Source organism: Talpa europaea (assembly GCF_964194135.1).
Source record: "Talpa europaea genome assembly, chromosome: X".
NCBI classification, from domain to species: domain Eukaryota; kingdom Metazoa; phylum Chordata; class Mammalia; order Eulipotyphla; family Talpidae; genus Talpa; species Talpa europaea.
In genome coordinates, this window is record NC_140081.1 from 49,571,086 (window position 1) to 49,589,907 (window position 18,822).

General features: G+C 41.2%; 1 protein-coding gene and 1 pseudogene across 2 annotated transcripts in view; both read left to right on the forward strand.

Annotated features, from left to right (window-relative positions):
* The window catches only part of LOC311187800 (heterogeneous nuclear ribonucleoprotein A1-like 2), a 585,205-nt pseudogene that overhangs the window by 368,625 nt on the left and 197,758 nt on the right, over positions 1-18,822 (forward strand). The gene's annotated exons all lie outside the window — the stretch shown is intronic.
* SLC16A2 (solute carrier family 16 member 2) overlaps positions 1-18,822 on the forward strand; it is a gene marked incomplete at its 3' end in the record, with an annotated part of 107,538 nt that overhangs the window by 80,561 nt on the left and 8,155 nt on the right. Inside the window, exons 2-4 of the mRNA XM_084259143.1 lie at positions 13,964-14,108; positions 17,058-17,508; positions 18,338-18,481. Of these exons, the coding sequence (XP_084115269.1) occupies positions 13,964-14,108; positions 17,058-17,508; positions 18,338-18,481 (740 nt within the window). The remainder of the gene's footprint in view (positions 1-13,963; positions 14,109-17,057; positions 17,509-18,337; positions 18,482-18,822) is intronic.

Consider the following 18,822-nt stretch of genomic DNA (forward strand, 5'->3'; position numbering starts at 1 on the left):
CTTTTCTCTCCCTTTAATATAGCAAATTTTCTCTTGTATGGAATGTCTGAATTCTATGAAAATATTTAAATAGGAAATTTTGCTCTGATAAAGGGATCAAACCATCAGGAATACATAATTCTCATCAACATTTATGCACCAAAGGAAGAAACATCAAATATATAAGGCAGGTACAAACAGACTTAAATAAAAACATCAACAGCAACACAATAGTAGTAAGGGACTGCAACACTCATATTCATCAGTGGACTAGCTAGTGAGACAGAAAATCAAGACAGAAACAACAGCCCTAAATGAGAAATTAGACCAGATGGATTTTATAGGTATTTATAAGGCACTCCACCCCTCCCAAAAGCTGAGTGCACATGCTTCTCAAGTGCACATGGAACATTGTTAAGAATAGACCACATACTGGGCAATAAAAAAAGTCAATAAATTTATGAAGACTGAAATCATTTCAAGTATCTTCTCTGACCACAATGGCATGAAACTAGAAATCAACCACAGAAAGAAAATGGGAAACAGCTCAAATATGTGGAGATTAAACAACATGTTACTGAATGATTAATGTGTCAATGTGTAAAATCAAGGGAAAATTTTTTAAAATACTTGGTTAAAGAAAAAATGAAGACACAAGCTATCAGAACTTGTGGGACACAGCAAAGGCAGGGCTAGGAGGGAAATTCATAGCAATACAGACCCATATTAAGAAATAAGACAGGGCTGAAATAATCTAATTTCACACCATAACAATCTATTAAAACAAGAACAATAGAAAAGAAAAGCCAGTTCAAGGAAAGAAACAGTAGCAATTAGAAAAGACGTAAATCAAATTGAAAATAGTCCAATAGATCAGTGAAACTAAGAGATGGTTCTTTGGAAAGACAGACAAAATGGACACAACTCTAGCTAGACTCACCAGGAAAAAGGGAAGAAAACTCTAACAAATAGAATCAAAAATGAAAGATGAGAGTTTACAATGGACATCTCAGAAATGCAGAGGTTCATGAGATTAACATGAGTACCTCTGTGCCAATAAATTGGGTAATTAGAAGAAATACACAAGTTCATAGAATCATACAATCTTCCAAGTTTGAGTCAAGAAGAAATAACAAACTGGAACAGATCAAATACAAGTAAGGAAATTGAAACATTAATCAAGTCACCCAAAGCACAAAAGCCCAGTACCAGATGATTTCACGAGTGAGTTCTACCAAACCATCAAAGAAGAAACAATACCTATCCTGCTCAAACTCTACTGAAGGATTAAAGAAGAGTGAAATGTCCACATGTATGATGAGACCCATAGTAGTATGATACCAAAATCAGACAAGGTCATCAAAAAATAAAGAAAACTACAAACTTGTATCCCTGATGAATGCAGATATAAAAAAATCTTCAACAAAACCTTGCAAACTGAATCCAACAATGCATTATAAAGGATCATATATCATGGCTAAGTAAGTAAGATATGTTCCAGGTATGAAGAGATGGTTCAACATCCACAAATTAATCAATGAAATTTACCACATCAGCAAAAAGAAAGATAAAAATCATATGGTTATGTCAACTGATATAGAGAAAGCATTTGACAAGATTCAATATCCATTTATGGTAACAACTCTGAAATAGAAGTAACATATCTCAACATAATAAAGGCCTTATCTGAGTAGCCCTCAGCTAACATCATACTCAATGGTGAAAAACTGAAGCTTTTCCTCTAAGATCATGTACAAGACAAGGCTGTCCACTTTTAGCAATACTATTCAACATAGTACTTTGATACTGAGCCATGGGATTTATTTATTTATAAAAACATGTTCCTTATTTTAATGTAAAATTTTTGAAGGGAAGAATCACATGACAATCATTAGCATCTTCAATCCCTTTAGGATAGCCATGGATCTGGACAAAAGTGCATGTTAACTGTGAATAAATGAGTATCATGTATGAGTGGGGTATTTTAAAAATTATGTATTTGTCATTAAAACCTCTATCAAGGTACTTTTCCCTATTCCTTCCATGAAATACAGCTGAAAATGTTAGACATTATATATGAAACAAATATAAACAATGCTGAAAGGTAGAGAGTAGACGCTAATGGGCTAGGAACCCCAGGCCCTGAGAAACATGGTAGTGAATTACCTGGATTTTCATTTTGCTTCATATATCTTAGACCTGGAGCTGAAGATACCAGCAACCTAGATGCAAACAGGAAATGACAGAATAACCCTCAAGAATTCTGTGTTTTTCTAGCCAAAAGACCATGAAAGGTCTAGCCTACCAAGATAGAACACTTTTAGACAATGACCTCTCTACACGAGGGGGTAAAAAATTGCATCCTATCTGATTTTTACCAGCAAAGAGCTAGTGGAGAACTTAGACTTCTGTGCTTAGCCAACTGTAACAAGGTACTTCATCCTGCTCTACCTTCATGCTGAGGTAGTGTCAGGGCAGAGTAGGGAGCCAAGAATTTCATCCCCTCTCAGTGGCAATAAGGCCTGCTGCTGTCTTGTGGTGTCACTGGAAACCATGCAGGGAGCTTGCACGTTTACCCTCACTAGACCATAACCTCCAACTCCCTTCCCATTCCTGGAGAGGTGCCATGTGGTATAAGTGAAGGCCAAATAGCACTCAAACTTCCACTATTGCTCAGTACAGCAACATATTGCTCAGTTGAAGCAACACAGGAAATAGTAATTAGGGACCCCGATGTCTCCCAGCCAAAAAGGAATCAGAAGAAGCTTATTTGGGGATCTTTATCAGCCACCCCTGTTCAGTAGTAACAAGGCACTCTTTCTTCTCAAACTGTCAATGGAGGCTGAGCAGGGAACCTGGACTTCCATCATCTATACCTTCTACCCCGCCTTATCTCCTCCATCCTGTCTAGCAATGATGAGATGGTGCCTCATTGGCACAGAGTTATAGTAGCCTACTAAAACACAAGATTCAAATAAGATATGCAGTCTCAAAACACAATATCTAAAGACAACCTTGCCACAATAAAGACTAGGAAAATCTCAACTTCATTGAGAAAAAATAATCCACTGACATCAACACCAGGATAAAACAGATGGTGGAATTATTTGATAAGGATTTCAAAACAGTCATCATAAAAAAATGCTTCAATAAGTATGTATAGTCATACTTGAAGCAAATGAAAAAATACTAAATCTCATAAAACAAATATAAGATAGGAACAAGAAACAAATGGAAATCTTAGAACTGAAAAATGCAACAACTAAAATAATAATAATAACAACCTAACCAAATAAGTGATACAACAGAATGGAGAGGAAGGGGAAAGAATCAGTGAACTTGAAAATAAAAAAATGGAAAGTATTGACTTTGAACAAGAGTCAATAAATTTAAAAAAACAACATTAACAGAACCTTAGGGAACTATGGGGCTATTATAAAGACATAACATTCTTGTCATCGGGAGTGTTGGATGGAGAGGAGAAAGAAGGTGGGGGCTGAAAAGGGACTCAAGGAAACAATAACTGGAAACTCCCAATATTTGGCAAAAGACAAACCTACCATATCAAGGAGCTCAATGAAACTCAAAGAGGATTAACTAAAAAAAATTATACAAAAACACCTCATAGTCAAATGTCTGAAGTCTGAACACACACACACACATCTCATTGAAATCAATAAGAGAGAAATGACACCTTAACTAGGGGGGAAAAGTTCAGATGACAATGAATTTCTCTTCAGAAACCATGGAAAGCAGAAGGAAGAAGTGGCACAACATTTTTCAAGCACAGAAAGAAAAGAACTGTCAACTAGAATTGCATATTCAGTGAAAATATCTTTCAGTAGTGAAGGGAGAAATGAAGACATTCCCAAATGATGGAAGACTAAGAAAATTTGTCACCAGCAGACCTATCCTAAAAGAGTGGCCAAAGGCCTTTGCATGAAGATGGCATTGAAAGTAAGAAAGAAAGCCCCTGCCCCTCCCAAAGCTGAAGTCAAAGTAAAAGCTTTGCGGGCCAAGGAAGCAGTTCTGGAAGGTATCCACAGCCACAAGACAAAGGAGATCTCTACACGTCACCTACCTTCCGGAGGCCCAAGATACTGTGAATCCGAAGGCAACCCAGATATCCTCGGAAGAGAGTCCCAGAATGTCATCATCAAGTTCCTTCTGACCACTGAATCAGCCATGAAGAAGATAGAAGACAACAGCACACTTGTATTCATTGTGGATGTCAAGGCCAACAGGCACCAGATCAAACAGACTGTGAAAAAATTTTATGATATTGATGTGGTCAAGGTCAACACCCTGGTGGAGAGAAAGCATATGTTTGACTGGCTTCTGACTATGATGCTTTGGGTGTTGCCAAAAAATTGAGATCATCTAAACTGAGGCCAGCTGGCTAATTCTAAATATGATGTTTTTCACCATTAAAAAAAATGGCCAGAGGGAGTATTCTAAACAGAAAGGAAACAACAAAGGAAGTAGTCTTGAAACATCAAGAAGGAAGAAAAAATAGTGAAAGGAGTAAAGGTATAGCTAAGTGCAGTAGACTTTATTTCTTCTCTTGTGTTTTCCAAGTTAAATTTTACAGTTGAAGTAAAAATTATGATTCCAATGTGGTTATCAATGTATATAGAAGAAATATTTAAGACAACTATAAGTGAAGAGAGTAAAAGAATATAAGGAAGTAAAATATAAGGAGTAAAAGAATATAAGCCAGTAAAATGTCAACATCAGTAAACTGATAAGTCATATACATGTAATAGAACAACCGCTAAATACATATATATAGGAATATACTCAAAAACACTATAAATAAATCAAAATGGAATTCTGAAAAAAACTGTTAAAGTTACCTCTAGGCAAGTAAGGAAAAGGAAATACAGAGAGGAAATGCAGGGAACAAACAGAAAATAAAAATAAAATGGCCCAAACATATCAATGATTATGTCTATTGCAGATGGACTAAATACATCAACTTACAGAGACTGGCAGAGTGGGTAGGAATATATGTCCCAATTATATGTTGTATACAAGAAATGCACTTCAAATATGAATCTCCAGGGAATTATGCTGGGTGACAAAACCAGTTTCAAAAGACTAATGTATGACTCCATTTATATAACTTTCTTGAGATACTATTATAGAGATGGAAAACAAATTAACGGTTACTAGGAGATAAGGAGTGGACTAGGTATGTCTCTAAAGGAGTAACACAAAGATAATCTTTTTGTTGATGGAATATTTCTGTATCTTGATTGCAAATGGTGGTTAAATGAATCTACCTATATGGTGGAATCATATAGAAATAAACACATGTGTTGCACCAATGTCATTTTCCTGGTTTAATATTGTAGTATAGTTAAATTGGGTGAAGGCTTCATGGTACCTCTCTGGACTATCTTGGCTATTTCCTTTGAATCTATAATTTCAAAAGTTAAAAGTTAAGGGCCTCCCTGGTGGCGCAGGTGATTGAGCACCGCACTGTGAAGCTGTCCACAGCCTCTGCGGTGCGAGTTTGATCCCCGCCAGCAGGGGAGAAACCCACATGGCACGGCAGACCTCTCCTGTCTCACCCACTGCTCCCCTCAGCTGTGTATTTTGTCAGTTGGCCTGTTCTGTTCCCCACTCTGTCTCTGGTGAATCCTCTCACCCTCCCACGCGTCTGGCCTATACCCTGGTACTTGTATAAATAAGCAAAAAAAATAAATCTTAAACAAATAAAAATAAAAATAAAGTTAAAAGTTAAAAAAACAATGTTTTAAAAAATCTACATAAAAGTAATCTACAGCTAACACCATGCTTAATAGTGAGAAACTTGCAACTTTCCCACTAAGAGCAAGTATAGGTAAGGATGTCTCCTCTTACCATGTCTTTTCAACATCAAGCTGAATGTTCTAGCTGATGCGTGTAGACAAAAAGGGAAATAAAAGGTATACAGATTGGAAGGAAGATCTAAAAATGTCTTTGTTCACAGATGATATGATCATCTATATAGAAAATATGAAAGAATCAACAAAAAATCTCATGGCACTAAGAAGTGATTACAATAAGGTTGCAGGGTACAAGGTTAATATACAAAACTCAATCACTTTCCCATATGTTAACAATGAGCAAGTGGAATTTGAAATTACAAAACAAATACCAGTTATATTAACACCTTCAAATCTATGTAAAATCTAAAAAATATGTACAAACTCTATATGAGTAAAACTATAAAACTTGATGAATGAAATCAAAGATGAACTAAATAAATGGAGAGATATTTTATGTTCATAGATAAGAATACTCAATAGCTTCTTATCAATGGGATTGAATACAATCCTAATCAAAATAACTCTCAGTTATTTTGTAATTATTGACAAACTGATGGTAAAGTTTATATGGAAAAGCAAAAGACCCCCAAATAGTATTGGAGAAGAACAAAGTTAGAGGACTGTCACTACCCAACTTGAATGCTTACTACAAAGCTACAATGTTCAAGATGGTGTGCTCTTAGTGAAAGAAAAGGCAAACAGATCAGTGGAACAGAATGGAGAGCCAAGAAATAGACCAACATAAATATCATCAACTGTTCTTTGACAAAGAAGCCAAGGCTACAATGGAGCATAATCTTTTCAACAAATGGTGCTGGAACAAGTGGACATCAATATGCAAAAAAAAAGATTTTAGGTAGATCATAAAATGTTCTTCCAAATAACAACAGATGCTACTCAAAAAAAAAAAGAAGTAAAAAACACAAAACTATAAACTAAATGTCAAAAACACAAAACTATAAAACTCCTAGAAAATAACATAGGAAAAAATGTAGATAACCATGGATACAACACCAAAAGCACAGTCCATGAATGATAATTGAGAAGGTGGACTTTATCAAAATTAGAAACATCTGCTCTGAAAAAGCCAGTATCAGTCTAAAGAGATAATCACAGACTGAGTGAAAGCATTTGCAAAAGACACAGTGGATAAAGGACTTTTACCCAAAATACCCAAAGAATACTTAAAACTCAACAAAATGAAAATGAACAACCTGGTTAAAAAATGGACCAAAGACTTTAACAGATACCTCATCAAAGAAAATATACAGATGGCAAATACCCATACAAAAAGATACTCAACATCGTATATCAGATACTCAACATCATATATCACCAGGGACGCAAATAAAATAACAATGAGCTACCACTACATACTTACCAGAATGGCCAAAATCTGGAGTACTGACCACCAAATACTGACAAGTATGTGGAGCAAAAAGAACTCTCTCACTGGTGGGAATGCAAAAGGTAGAGTCACTTTGAAAGACAGTTTGATAGTTTCTTACAAAATTTAACATATGTTTTAGCAATCATACTCCTGGGTATTTAGCCAAATGTTTTTTTTTTGTTTGTTTGTTTCAACTATTTTATTTTATTTTATTTTTTTTGTTATAAATTTTATTTTTATATTCCCCATACAATTGCGACCCCCTTATTTTGACCCCAATCCCTCCCCTCCCCACCCCCCACCCCCCACAGAGTGTCTCTGGTTCATAGTTGTTTGTTGATTTTGATTTTTACTTTCTTATAGTTATTCTTTTTCCTGGTGCCTTATTTAAGTTTTCTAGATTCCTGCTATGAGTGAGACCATCCGGTATTTTTCTTTTTCTTTCTGGCTTATTTCACTGAGCATGATCCCTTCCAGCACCATCCATGTTGCTGCAAATTGCATGTGTTTATCTTTTTTTGAATGCTGAGTAATATTCCACGGTATATATGTACCACATCTTCTTGATCCAGTCGTCTATTTTTGGGCATTTGGGTTGTTTCCAAAGATTAGCTATTGTAAACAGTGCTGCTATAAACATAGGGGTGCAGGTGCTCTTTGGAATTGATGTTTCTGTGTCCTTTGGGTAAATACCTAGGAGTGGAATTGCTGGATCATATGGAAGCTCTATGTTTAGTAGGTCAAGAAATCTCCATACAGCTCTCCATAGTGGTTGGACCAGTTTGCACTCCCACCAACAGTGCAGGAGAGTTCCTTTTTCTCCACAGCCTCGCCAACATTTGTTGTTGCTAGTTTTTTTAATATGTGCCATTCTCACTGGTGTAAGATGGTATCTCATGGTAGTTTTGATTTGCATTTCCCTGATTACAAGTGACGTTGAACATTTTTTCATATGCCTGTTGGCCATTTGCATTTCCTCTTCAGAGAAGTTTCTTTTTACCTCTTCTGCCCATTTTTTGACTGGATTATTTTCTTTGTTGTTGCTGAGTCTCATCAGCTCTTTGCAGATTTTTGCGATCAGTCCTTTATCATTAGTGTTGGGTACAAAAATGTTCTCCCAGTTGGTGGGGTTTCTCTTTGTTTTGGTTATTGTCTCTTTTGCTGTGCAGAAACTCTTTAATTTGATGTAGCCCCAGCTGTTTATCTTTGCCTTCACTATCACTGCTTTGGGTGATGTGTCTGTAAAGATGTCTTTGATGTGCATATCACGTAGTGTTTCGCCTATATTTCCTTCTATGTATTTATGGTTTCAGGTCTTATGTCTAGTTCTTTAATCCATTTTGAGTTGGTTTTTGTGTATGGTGTGAGGTAGTAGTCAAGCTTCATTCTTTTGCATGTAGCGACCCAGTTTTCCCAGCACCATTTATTGAACAAACTTTCTTTGCTCCAATGCATATTCTTTGCTCCTTTGTCAAATATTAGTTGACCATACATCTGTGGGTTTATTTCTGGATTTTCTATTCAATTCCATTGGTCTCTGTGTCTGTTCTTGTTCCAATACCATGCAGTTTTGATGATTATGGCTTTGTAGTATAATTTGAAGTCTGGGAGTGTGATGCCTCCATTCCCTTCTTTTTTTCAGAAGAGCTTTGGCTCTTTGGGGTTTTTGGTGATTCCATATGAATTTCATCAATAATTGTTCTATTTCTTTGAAGAATGACATTGAAATTTTTATTGGAATAGCATTGAATCTGTATATTGCTTTTGGTAGGATTAGCCAAATGATTATTATGTTTACAGGGCCTCTCTTGTGGCACAAGGTTTAAGATGCAACCTATGAAGCTATCCACAGCCACTGCAGCATGAGTTTGATTCCCAGCCAGCCAAGGAGCAACCGACATGGCACAGCAGACCTCTCCTGACTCACCCGCTGCTCCCCTTAGCAGTGTACTTTGGTCAATCTGCCTGTTCTGTTCCCCACTCTGTCTCTGGTGAATCCTCTCACCGCCCCCCCACCCCGCACCTCTGGCTTGTACCCCAGCTCTTGTATGCATAAATAAATAAATCTTTAAAAAATAAACTTATGTTTACAAAAAAATTTGCACATGGATGTTTGTAACAGCTTTATTCATACTTGCCAACCTTAGAAGTAACCAAGACGTCCTCCAGTAGTTGAATGTATAAATAAACTGTGGTATAGCCAGACAATCGAATATTATCCGGCACTGAAAGGAAATGAGCCATGAAAAGACATGGGGGATACTTCGATGCATATTACTAAATGTCAATCTGAAAGGGGTACAGACTGTGTGATTCCTACTGCATGACATTTTGGAAAAGGCGAAACTATGGAGATAGTAAAAATATCAGCTGGGAGCTGGGAAGAGATAAATAGGTGGAGCATAGGATTTTTAGTGCAGTGAAAATGCTGTGTATGATACTGTAATGATGGATTCATGTCATTAGCCAAAAGCTGCATCAAATATAATTTAATCTTGCTTGGACTATAGCAAAGATGCCTACAAGCCCAAATCACTAGTTTTCGTTGTATTACAGATATTCACAAGGGCCATATAACAGTGAGTTCTAGTTGATAAAATGTCAGTAAGCTGATTTTATGAATTTAAAATTTTTAAACTTTGTATTAACTTTTTCTTGTATGCTACTACCATCCATATAAAATAATTATCCTGTGAAATAGAGAGTCATGAAACTTCAGGGAAGTAGATGTTGAGGGCTGACAAAAGTAGTTTATATATTATGCCACGTGTTATCGGGAAAAGCTTATTTACAGCCTTCAAATGAAGCACTTCTTTGAATATTCATTGGTTCATGAAAAGTAGTTTGCAAAACCTTCCAAAGATTCATTTTACTACAAAAAGGAACAGTCTTTCCAGGGTCTGAAGGGATTCCCACTTGAAGACACTCCAGTCAGCGGGCGTCTTGTTGCGTGTTCTGAAGGCGGAATTGATTGAGATCTGCAGCTGCCTAGGAGACGGCACTAGGCCCTCAGCCCGAGCTGCTGAACCACTTTCCTCACAGCCACGACATGGAGGAACTAGACATGGCACAAGCGAAAGCCAGTCCGAATTGTCTGTCTGTCTGTCCTCTGGTTGGTCAGCAGGACCAGATGGTGAGACAGCGCAGTAGGGGAAACTGAAGTACTTTTTACTTTTTGACAATACAGTTTTTGTCCAAAAAAAAAACCCCAAAACCAAAAACATAAAACCAAAACTCCAGTCCGAATAAAAACACATCATAAATGAGATCTCCACTGGAACTTCCTGCTTTCCCTGCCCCTGCAACCCACCCCTTTTTTAAATAACATCAGGTTTGTTGAGGTATTGTTTATATATGGTAATAGTCACCATTTATGTGCTCAGTGTTAAGAACTTTGACAAGAGTGGCAGCATTGCAGTAAGATATGTAACATTTTCATCACTCCAAAAGTTTCCTCATGCTTCTTTGTAATAAAACCTTTCCTCCCACCCTTCCTCCTAGCACTCACTGATCTGCTTGTTCTCATAGTTTTGCCTTTTCCAGAATTTCGTATTAATGGAATCATTTGTGTCTGGATTCTTTCACTTAGCAAATGCCTTTGAGAATTGCACAAGTTGTTGTGTGTATCAATAGCTCATTCCTGTTTGTTTCAGAGCTGTATTCCATCATATTAATGGATACCCACTTGTTTATCCAACTCACCAGTTGAAGTACATTTTGAGTTATTGCCAGGTTTTGGCAAATATGAAAAAACATCTATTAACATCTAGGTACAGGTTTTTGTTTAAACAAAAGTTTTCATTTATCTTGTGCAAATACATAAGAATACGGTTTCAGGGTTGTGTGTAATTATATGTTTAACTTTATAAGAAGCTGCCAAACTGTTTTACATCGTGGGCATGCCATTTTGTATCCCCTCAGCAATGGATGAGATTTCCAGTTCCTGTATATCCTCACCTGGACTAGGTATCGACATTTTATTTTATTTTTTAAAGATTTATTTATTTACGCATACAAGAACTGGGGTACAGGCCAGAGGTGTGGGGGTGTGTGTGAGAAGATTCACCAGAGACAGTGGGGAGCAGAACAGGCAGATCTACTGAAATGCACTGCTGAGGGAAGCAGCGGGCGAGACAGGAGAGGTCTGCTGCGCCATGTGGGTTGCTCCCTGGCCAGCTGGGTATGGAACTCATGCCTCAGTGGTTGGCGATAGCTTGATAGCGCTCTTTAACCCCTGTGCCACCAGGGAGACCCTAGGTATTGACATTTTAAAAAACCCTTTTAGTGGGTGTGTAGAGGTAGCTCGCTGTGCTTTTGATATGCAGTTCTTGAATGATTAATGATATTGAGCATAGTTTCATGTGCTTAACTGTCACTCATAACATGAGTGTATGTGAAATGTCTGCTCAAATCTTTTTGCCCATGTTTTAAATCGGATTATTTACTTTCTTTTTATTGAGTCTTGATAGTCCGCTCACGCTTGTATTCTAATTACCAGTCTTTTGTCAGATATGTGTATTGCAAATACGCAGTCTGTGGCTTGCCTTTTCATAACAGAATTTTTCAAAGAGCACAAGTTTTAAATTTTAATGAAGTCTAATGTATCAATTTTTATCTTTTATGGATCATACCATTTGTAAATATCTATGAAATATTTGTTCTACTAAAGGTCATAAGGATTTTCTCCTGTACTATTAGAAGTTTTTTTATGTTGAAGTTTTATGTTTGTCTATGGTCCATTTGCATTAATCTTTGTATGGTGTGGCTGTTGGTATTTACAGAATTCTTATATATATGATTACATCTAATCATCATTAAAAAAAACTTTACATCTAATCATCATTAAAAAAAACTTTGAGGAAGGCATATCGAGAATTTAAAGGCCATTTGATAGATGAAAAGACCAAGTGTTAGAGAAGTGCTATGTGACTTCCTGAAGGTTCCACCACTGATAAATGAAATTATAAGGTAAGAGGTTATGTTTGTGGTGAGAATTCTAGCCTCCTAATGCCCCAGATCAGTACCCAGCAGCTAGGGCTCTAGAGGGCGAAAGGGAAGATTCACAGTGGGGATCTGAGGATATATGAGACACTGAGGAAGAGACATAGGCAGCAGACCAGCCCTGACCTCCTCAGACTGCACTCCTCTGGCCTATTTAGGGCTTCACAATTAAAAAGAGCCAGAAGCTGGCCCAGAGCTCTGCTCCGGTGATGCACCATGAATGCTTTTTGATGTTGACAACGACGAAGGTGATGATGATGTATAGAATGTGTTGAGAGAAGAGCTCTGAAAGTAATAAAGAAATTACTTAGAAATTAAGAAGAAAGGGAAGCTAAGGTTATTTAGCCTAGAAAGAGAAGTCCAAGATGAAACTTGACAACAGCTTTTAACCAGAAAAAAAAAAAAACAAAAAAAACAAAAACAACTTTCTTTCTGAGGGCTGAGCAAGGGGAAATGGGCTCGAAGAATCTAAGTAAAAAGGCAAATTTCTTTCTCCCTGGTGAGGATTGTTATAGACACTTAAGGGCTGTTATAAACAAATTAAACTCTTATTTGAGTTTGAAGTCAGGGATTTGCCAGACATAGACTCTGGTAAAGAATTTCAGCACACAGTGACCCTCTGATTTGGACTAGCCAAATCTTGCACGCAGTGTCCTAAGTGATCTTTGGGTGGCTCCTGAACCTGCCATTGTATCCTTGCACAATTTCAGAAGGCCTGTGTCTGTGGTCTCCCTGCTCCTTAGTCTTAGCATCTTCACAAAGCTGTTTCAATGAAGTCTTCCCTTAGCTCCTGAAAGTTTGATTTACTCACATGATCCTTGGCCCTGAAGCCAAGTAGCCTACCTAGTGCCCAAGGCTATAGATCCAGCTCAGCATCCCTGAAAGGGCCTGAAAGGTTGGCTAGTCCAAATCTGACCCCAAGGCTTAAGCCCCTGTTTTACACCTAGCCTCTGCTTGCACAGCCTCAGTGATAGGGAACTTCATTCATCCCCAAAAATAGAAGATACAATGCAATGAAATTTGGACTAGGAATAAGGAAAGCTGGCTTAGAGCCCCAGCTCTGCCACTAACTTGCTGTGTGATCTTTGATAAGTCCCATCATATTTATGGACCTGTTTCTTTATCAATAGAGAGGAATCTCTTTGTTTCAGTTTGAGCTGGTTTAACTGCTGTCACAAATGGCCCTCAAAAATTAAGTGGCTTAACAGAAAGAAGTTTATTTCTCATGTAACATTCAGGGCAGGGGTAAGGGATTGGAGAGGGAGAGGTAACTTCCCTCTATGTGGTTATGTAGGGACCCAAACAGAACTGGCGGCCGTTCTGCTGGTCTTCTTACATGGATTCCAAGGTCACTCTGTAGTAGCTCACAGGAAAGTGTGGACTTTTTGTGTGTAATAGTCCAGGCCTGGAAGCAGTGTGTATTGATCGCTCTTACCCAGTTTTCTGATTTGGTAAGAATTCAGTCACATGGTCATACCAAATAGCCAAAGAGGATGCGAAATGTTGTGAAACCATGTGGTGGCTGCTAGAAGGTTCCATCATAGATTCGATGATCGCTAAAGGCCTCCTGCCCCAGGGTGTGTTTGTGAACTAGACTCCTGGTCCTCACATTGCCCTGCTGCAGGTACTATGTAAATCTTCTCTCTATTAGGAACTACTGGCTGGCGGTGCAAGACCATGTGATGCCCCCTGTGAATGTCAGAGAAGATGAACTAAGGTAACGGCCACACCCTTAGATACCACATTAAGCTAAGGCGTCTGTGCTTTTTTTCTGCAGCATGGGTAGGAGCCCTCTCAATGGGCATGATCTTCTTCTGTTCTCCTATTGTGAGTATATTCACTGATCGTTTGGGCTGCCGAATCACAGCAACCACAGGGGCTGCCGTCGCTTTCATTGGCCTCCATACCAGCTCCTTCACCAGGTAAGGTTAGGGGTTGCTGACCATTTCCCCAAGGCTGAGGGTTGGCTTTTGGGGGGGGGGGGCTTCAACTAGTGACACTCTTTTCATTGCAAAATCTTCTGTGGCTCTTTCCATATAGGGTCCTTGAGGACACTGCTCCCAGGAATCATTGTTTAATGGTACTCACCTGGGTAGGAACCCCAGGAATGTATCACTAGGGAATGTCCCCAAAGAAGGCCCAGGTGTTCCAAAGTGGTGAGCGGAACCTAAGCTTGGGAGTTCATGTAGCTGGGCTCAAGTCCAGTTTTGGCCCCTGAATGGCTCGCAAACAATTGACAACCATTCCCCTCTCTGGACCACAGTGTTTGTGTAATGTGAGGGGTCTAGACTAGATGGTCTTTTCACATCTCTTCTAAGGCATTCTTGGGCATGAGAGGGGATGGTTCAGAGCATCCATGCTGGGATACAGACCCCAGAGCCTATCTCCCAGCTAGATGTGGCTAAACGCAAACCCTGGTCCCATTGGTCCCATGAACAGAACTCAGCTGAGTCAGGCTAGAAACAGACTATGAGTTCATTTTCTGCTCTTTTTCTGCTAGTCCCGCATGTCTGCAGGGAGGGGAAAAGTAAAAGCCCTCTACCACAGCTTGAGAAAGATGAGATTTCTAAAGAACTCCATTGACTTTCTGCCAAGGATACTTTGGAATTCAGGGTACCTCTTACTTCCAATCTGCTTGGGTTGGTATAGAATTGCAGCCCGGAGACACAGAGGTGGCCACAGTGACATGTCTGGAATGAGGACAGAGCTAATTTGTCACAGATTTACCTTCTGAGCTTGGCTTCCCAGAAGACTATGGTTATGCTATCTAGTCCCAAGGTTCCACTCACAGCAGAGAATAATTGTGTTTTGCCACAACTGGGCCCTCTGAGGGTGGGCCAACTTTCTTTATGACTTGAGCATTTCCAGCTGCCCAGCCTACCTCCAGCAGAGCTTGGATCTGGCCTGCAATGGCTTCTTGGCTCGGTCCCATCCAGTTGGGACAGAAGAGGGAAAAACCATGTCTTGCCTGGAACCTGCTCAGCCCTCCCAGGGCAGCAACTCCAAACCCTTTCAGGACCCCTCTGGTGGTCGGCCTCATTTGCCCTCAGCAGGCTGGTGCCTGGCTCTTTCTGGGAAGGACTGAGGCCTCAGAAGTGGCTCCAGTCTCACCACTGCTCAGCAGAGGCCTGTTTTTTAAGGCTGAGCCGAGCAAAGTGTAAACAAATTAGCAACATACGAATCCCATTTTCCTTCCAGTCCACATGAGCTCAGTTGCAGGAGGCGGAGGAGTGCATGTGTCTTCTGTTACTCTTCTTTAGGTACATTGGAGCAAGCACTCTGTTGTGCAGCCCCCAAGCCTCCCCTCCATCCCCCCTGCCCTTTCCCTAAGAACATCTTCAGAGCCAAGAAACTCTGGACGGCTTGACACCCAGTGGAAAAATGGTTTTTCTTGTGACCAGAGTTCCAAGTCATCCTTCCTGTCATCTGAATCTGTTCTGAGTTCCTCTGGATGGCATGCAGAGGGGCAGACGGGTCTGGGGTGGCCTTGGCAAGTCTACTCAGGGGCCTCCTGTCCCAAGATCCAACTAGAAATAGATCTGCCACGCACAGCACCCTGAACTTTCTACCAGCGCCCCTCCCTGAAGGGCTGACTCCTCTCCCTTAGACAAGACCCCCAGACAGGCCAATCTCCAAGGGTACTCACTTATGGGAGCAAGCCCCAAGGAATCCAACAGAAGAGAAGTGTCTGGCTTACCTATGTATTCCAAGTGGAGGCAGCTCTTAGGAAACCAAGGCCTTTACATATCCAGTGAGGGCTAGCAGGGGGAAAAGAGTAGAGTGGTGGTGGAACTGGAACCATGAGTACTAGGCCCACACTACCTCTGTCTGCAACATAGGCTCAGTCCTTTAGTAAGAGGACTGGGTCATTCTACAGGGAGGAAGGGCTTGACCATGGAGACTATTAGGTAATTCAGTGGTCAGATAAGAACTATCGCAAAAAGGTGGACACTTCAAAAAGAAAAGAAAATTCTACATGAGGTTATGCCAATGTTGTCTATGGGAAGACAGCTCAGCAAGGTGACCTTCCCATGGCCTTTCCCCGTCTGACACTGTAACAGAGGCTTATGGCCACAGTGAGGCCTAAGTTTTATGCCAGAACCTGCCTTATTTGGCCAGGCGTGCAGTTTTTTTGAGGCTCCACACCCTGTCAAGTAGCCAGGCTACTTTGGGGAGCTAATCCATACCATGTCTAGCAACTTCTCGAAGTTAAAGGGACTCTTTACCTCAGGATCCCCATGAGGATCATCGAGGCCTGGAGCAAAGGATCTTGTGATGCCAAGAGCAAAGGATCTTGTGATGCCAAGACTTTGGGCAGGGTTGGGGAGGGGTTGTCTCTCAAGAGACAGTCATTCTCTGACATGTTAAGGATCCTGAGCATTGGGGTGTCCAACAAATGGGCCTCAGCTTCCAGGATCTTGGCTCCCCATGGACCTTTCTTTTTACTCCAGATAAAGCTTTGGCTGCCGGTCTCCCCATGGTATCTAGGGGAGCAGTAAGCTAAAACTGTTCTGTTTAAGTCACTGGTTTACTCCTTGTAGCCTCTCACCTAGCTTTTGCCTAAGCCGGTTCTGATTTTCTTTTGAACAGTCCTTCATGATGGGGTGCTATGATTCAAACTAGAGCCTCACAGACCTAGAGTTAAGTCCGCAGGCCCCCCTGTCATGCTACTTTGGGTAAATTACTTTACTTCTTTGAACCTGTCTGCAAAACGGGGTCAGCGGGTCCTATTCCTGGTGCGTTCTGAGGGTCAGTGGTAAGTGCAGCTGTGGGCTCATGGTGGGGGGTGCAGTCTCAGGAGGCTGAAGGGAGAAGGGCGGGTGGATTGCTGGTCCGGCTGCTGAGCACAGCTCTTGCCGTCTCTCCCACAGCTCGCTAAGCCTGCGTTACTTCACCTACGGGATTCTCTTTGGTTGTGGCTGTTCCTTCGCCTTTCAGCCATCTCTCGTCATCCTGGGCCACTACTTCCAACGCCGCCTGGGTCTGGCCAATGGTGTGGTGTCTGCTGGGAGTAGCATCTTCTCCATATCCTTCCCCCTCCTCATCAAAACGCTGGGGGCTAAGATCAAGCTCGCCCAAACCTTCCAGGTGCTGAGTACCTTCATGTTCGTTCTTATGCTGCTTTCACTCACCTACCGGCCCCTCCTGCCCAGCTCTCAGGACACCCCAAGCAAGAGAGGTGTCCACACCCTATGCCAGCGCTTTCTGGCTCAGCTCAGGAAGTACTTCAATATGCGAGTGTTCCGCCAACGTACCTACCGCATCTGGGCCTTCGGGATCGCTGCTGCTGCCCTTGGCTACTTCGTTCCCTATGTACACCTGGTGAGGAACCCTGGGGTTGGCCCACCTGACCTGACCCAAGCTGACCCTAAAAGCACCCTTTAACCTGCCTGAAGTCCAAAGGGTAGGGGCGGAGGACATTGAAAAAGCAGAGATTTTGAAAAAGACAAAATAGTAGTTGGAAAGCCCTGAAGAGGGAAAGAGAACAATGAAATGGGGAGGTCTTCTTCAGGGGCAGGCTCTTGTCTGTGTTTCCCCCACTAACAAATTGCGATATGCTTTCAGGATGCAGGAAAGTAAGGGTAGAGCATGGGATGCTGGCCTTTGTAATCAAATGATTTTGGCCTAGGAACTAGCATACACTAGGCCTCTCTAGCTTCATAGTCTGCAGCAATCTTTTCAAAGCGCTGAAAATCCTGCAGTCAAGAAACCCATTCAGCTTTGTTTAGCAAGCGGGTCCCAAATTTCTATGGCTTCAGAACTGCCAGTTATTGTGCTGCTTATCTTCCACACAGACCTCTTGTTTCTGTGACCTGCTGTTGTTCCAGGCTGGCAGTTCTGGGTCAGGGAAAGGGAAATTGTAGGGGAGCCCTTGCATTTTCTCAGTCGTTAAGGCTGTATTCTGTTCTGCCAGGAATTAGAGACACCACCCCTCTCAGCTGGTGCTCAGAAGCTCAAGTCCAGAGATCCAGGGGATATGAAGCCTTTTAAGTTGTTAGAAGCAGCCAGAGGGCTTGCCTCAGAGTTGGCTGCAGGGGCGGTACTCTTGTCCTGGGGGGTGGGGGGGGATGTAAACAAAAGGTTCTGGATGTGCCAACAGTTAACCATTCGGCTCCTCTTCTTCCTGGGGATCTGGTGCTATGTTTTTCAGATGAAGTATGTGGAAGAGGAGTTCTTAGAAATCAAGCAGACCTGGGTGCTTTTGGTGTGTATTGGGGCTACCTCAGGCCTCGGACGCCTTGTGTCAGGCCGTGTCAGCGACTCCATTCCTGGACTTAAGAAGATCTACTTGCAGGTGAGTGACCAGCCTGTCCGCTGTGGGGAGGACAGCCTGACCCAGATGGTAGGTTATCCCCAGATGTTGGGATAGAATGGTCGGGTGTGCCTCTGTTGTGCCCTACAACCCCGCGGTGACGCCGGCTTGCAGATGATGCGGGAAAGTCAAATTCTGTGAGCCCTTTCCCTTGCTTTCAAATGAAGAGAATCATCCATCTCAGGATGGACTGAGGTGAGGGCGCTGTGAATGGAGGCTGTAAGAACACTGTCAGAGAAGGTTTTTATTCATAATGATCTCCCATCTGAAAAAGTGAAACTGAGGCCAGAGAATTAGATGCTGCCCCCAAGGAGCCTGACCTC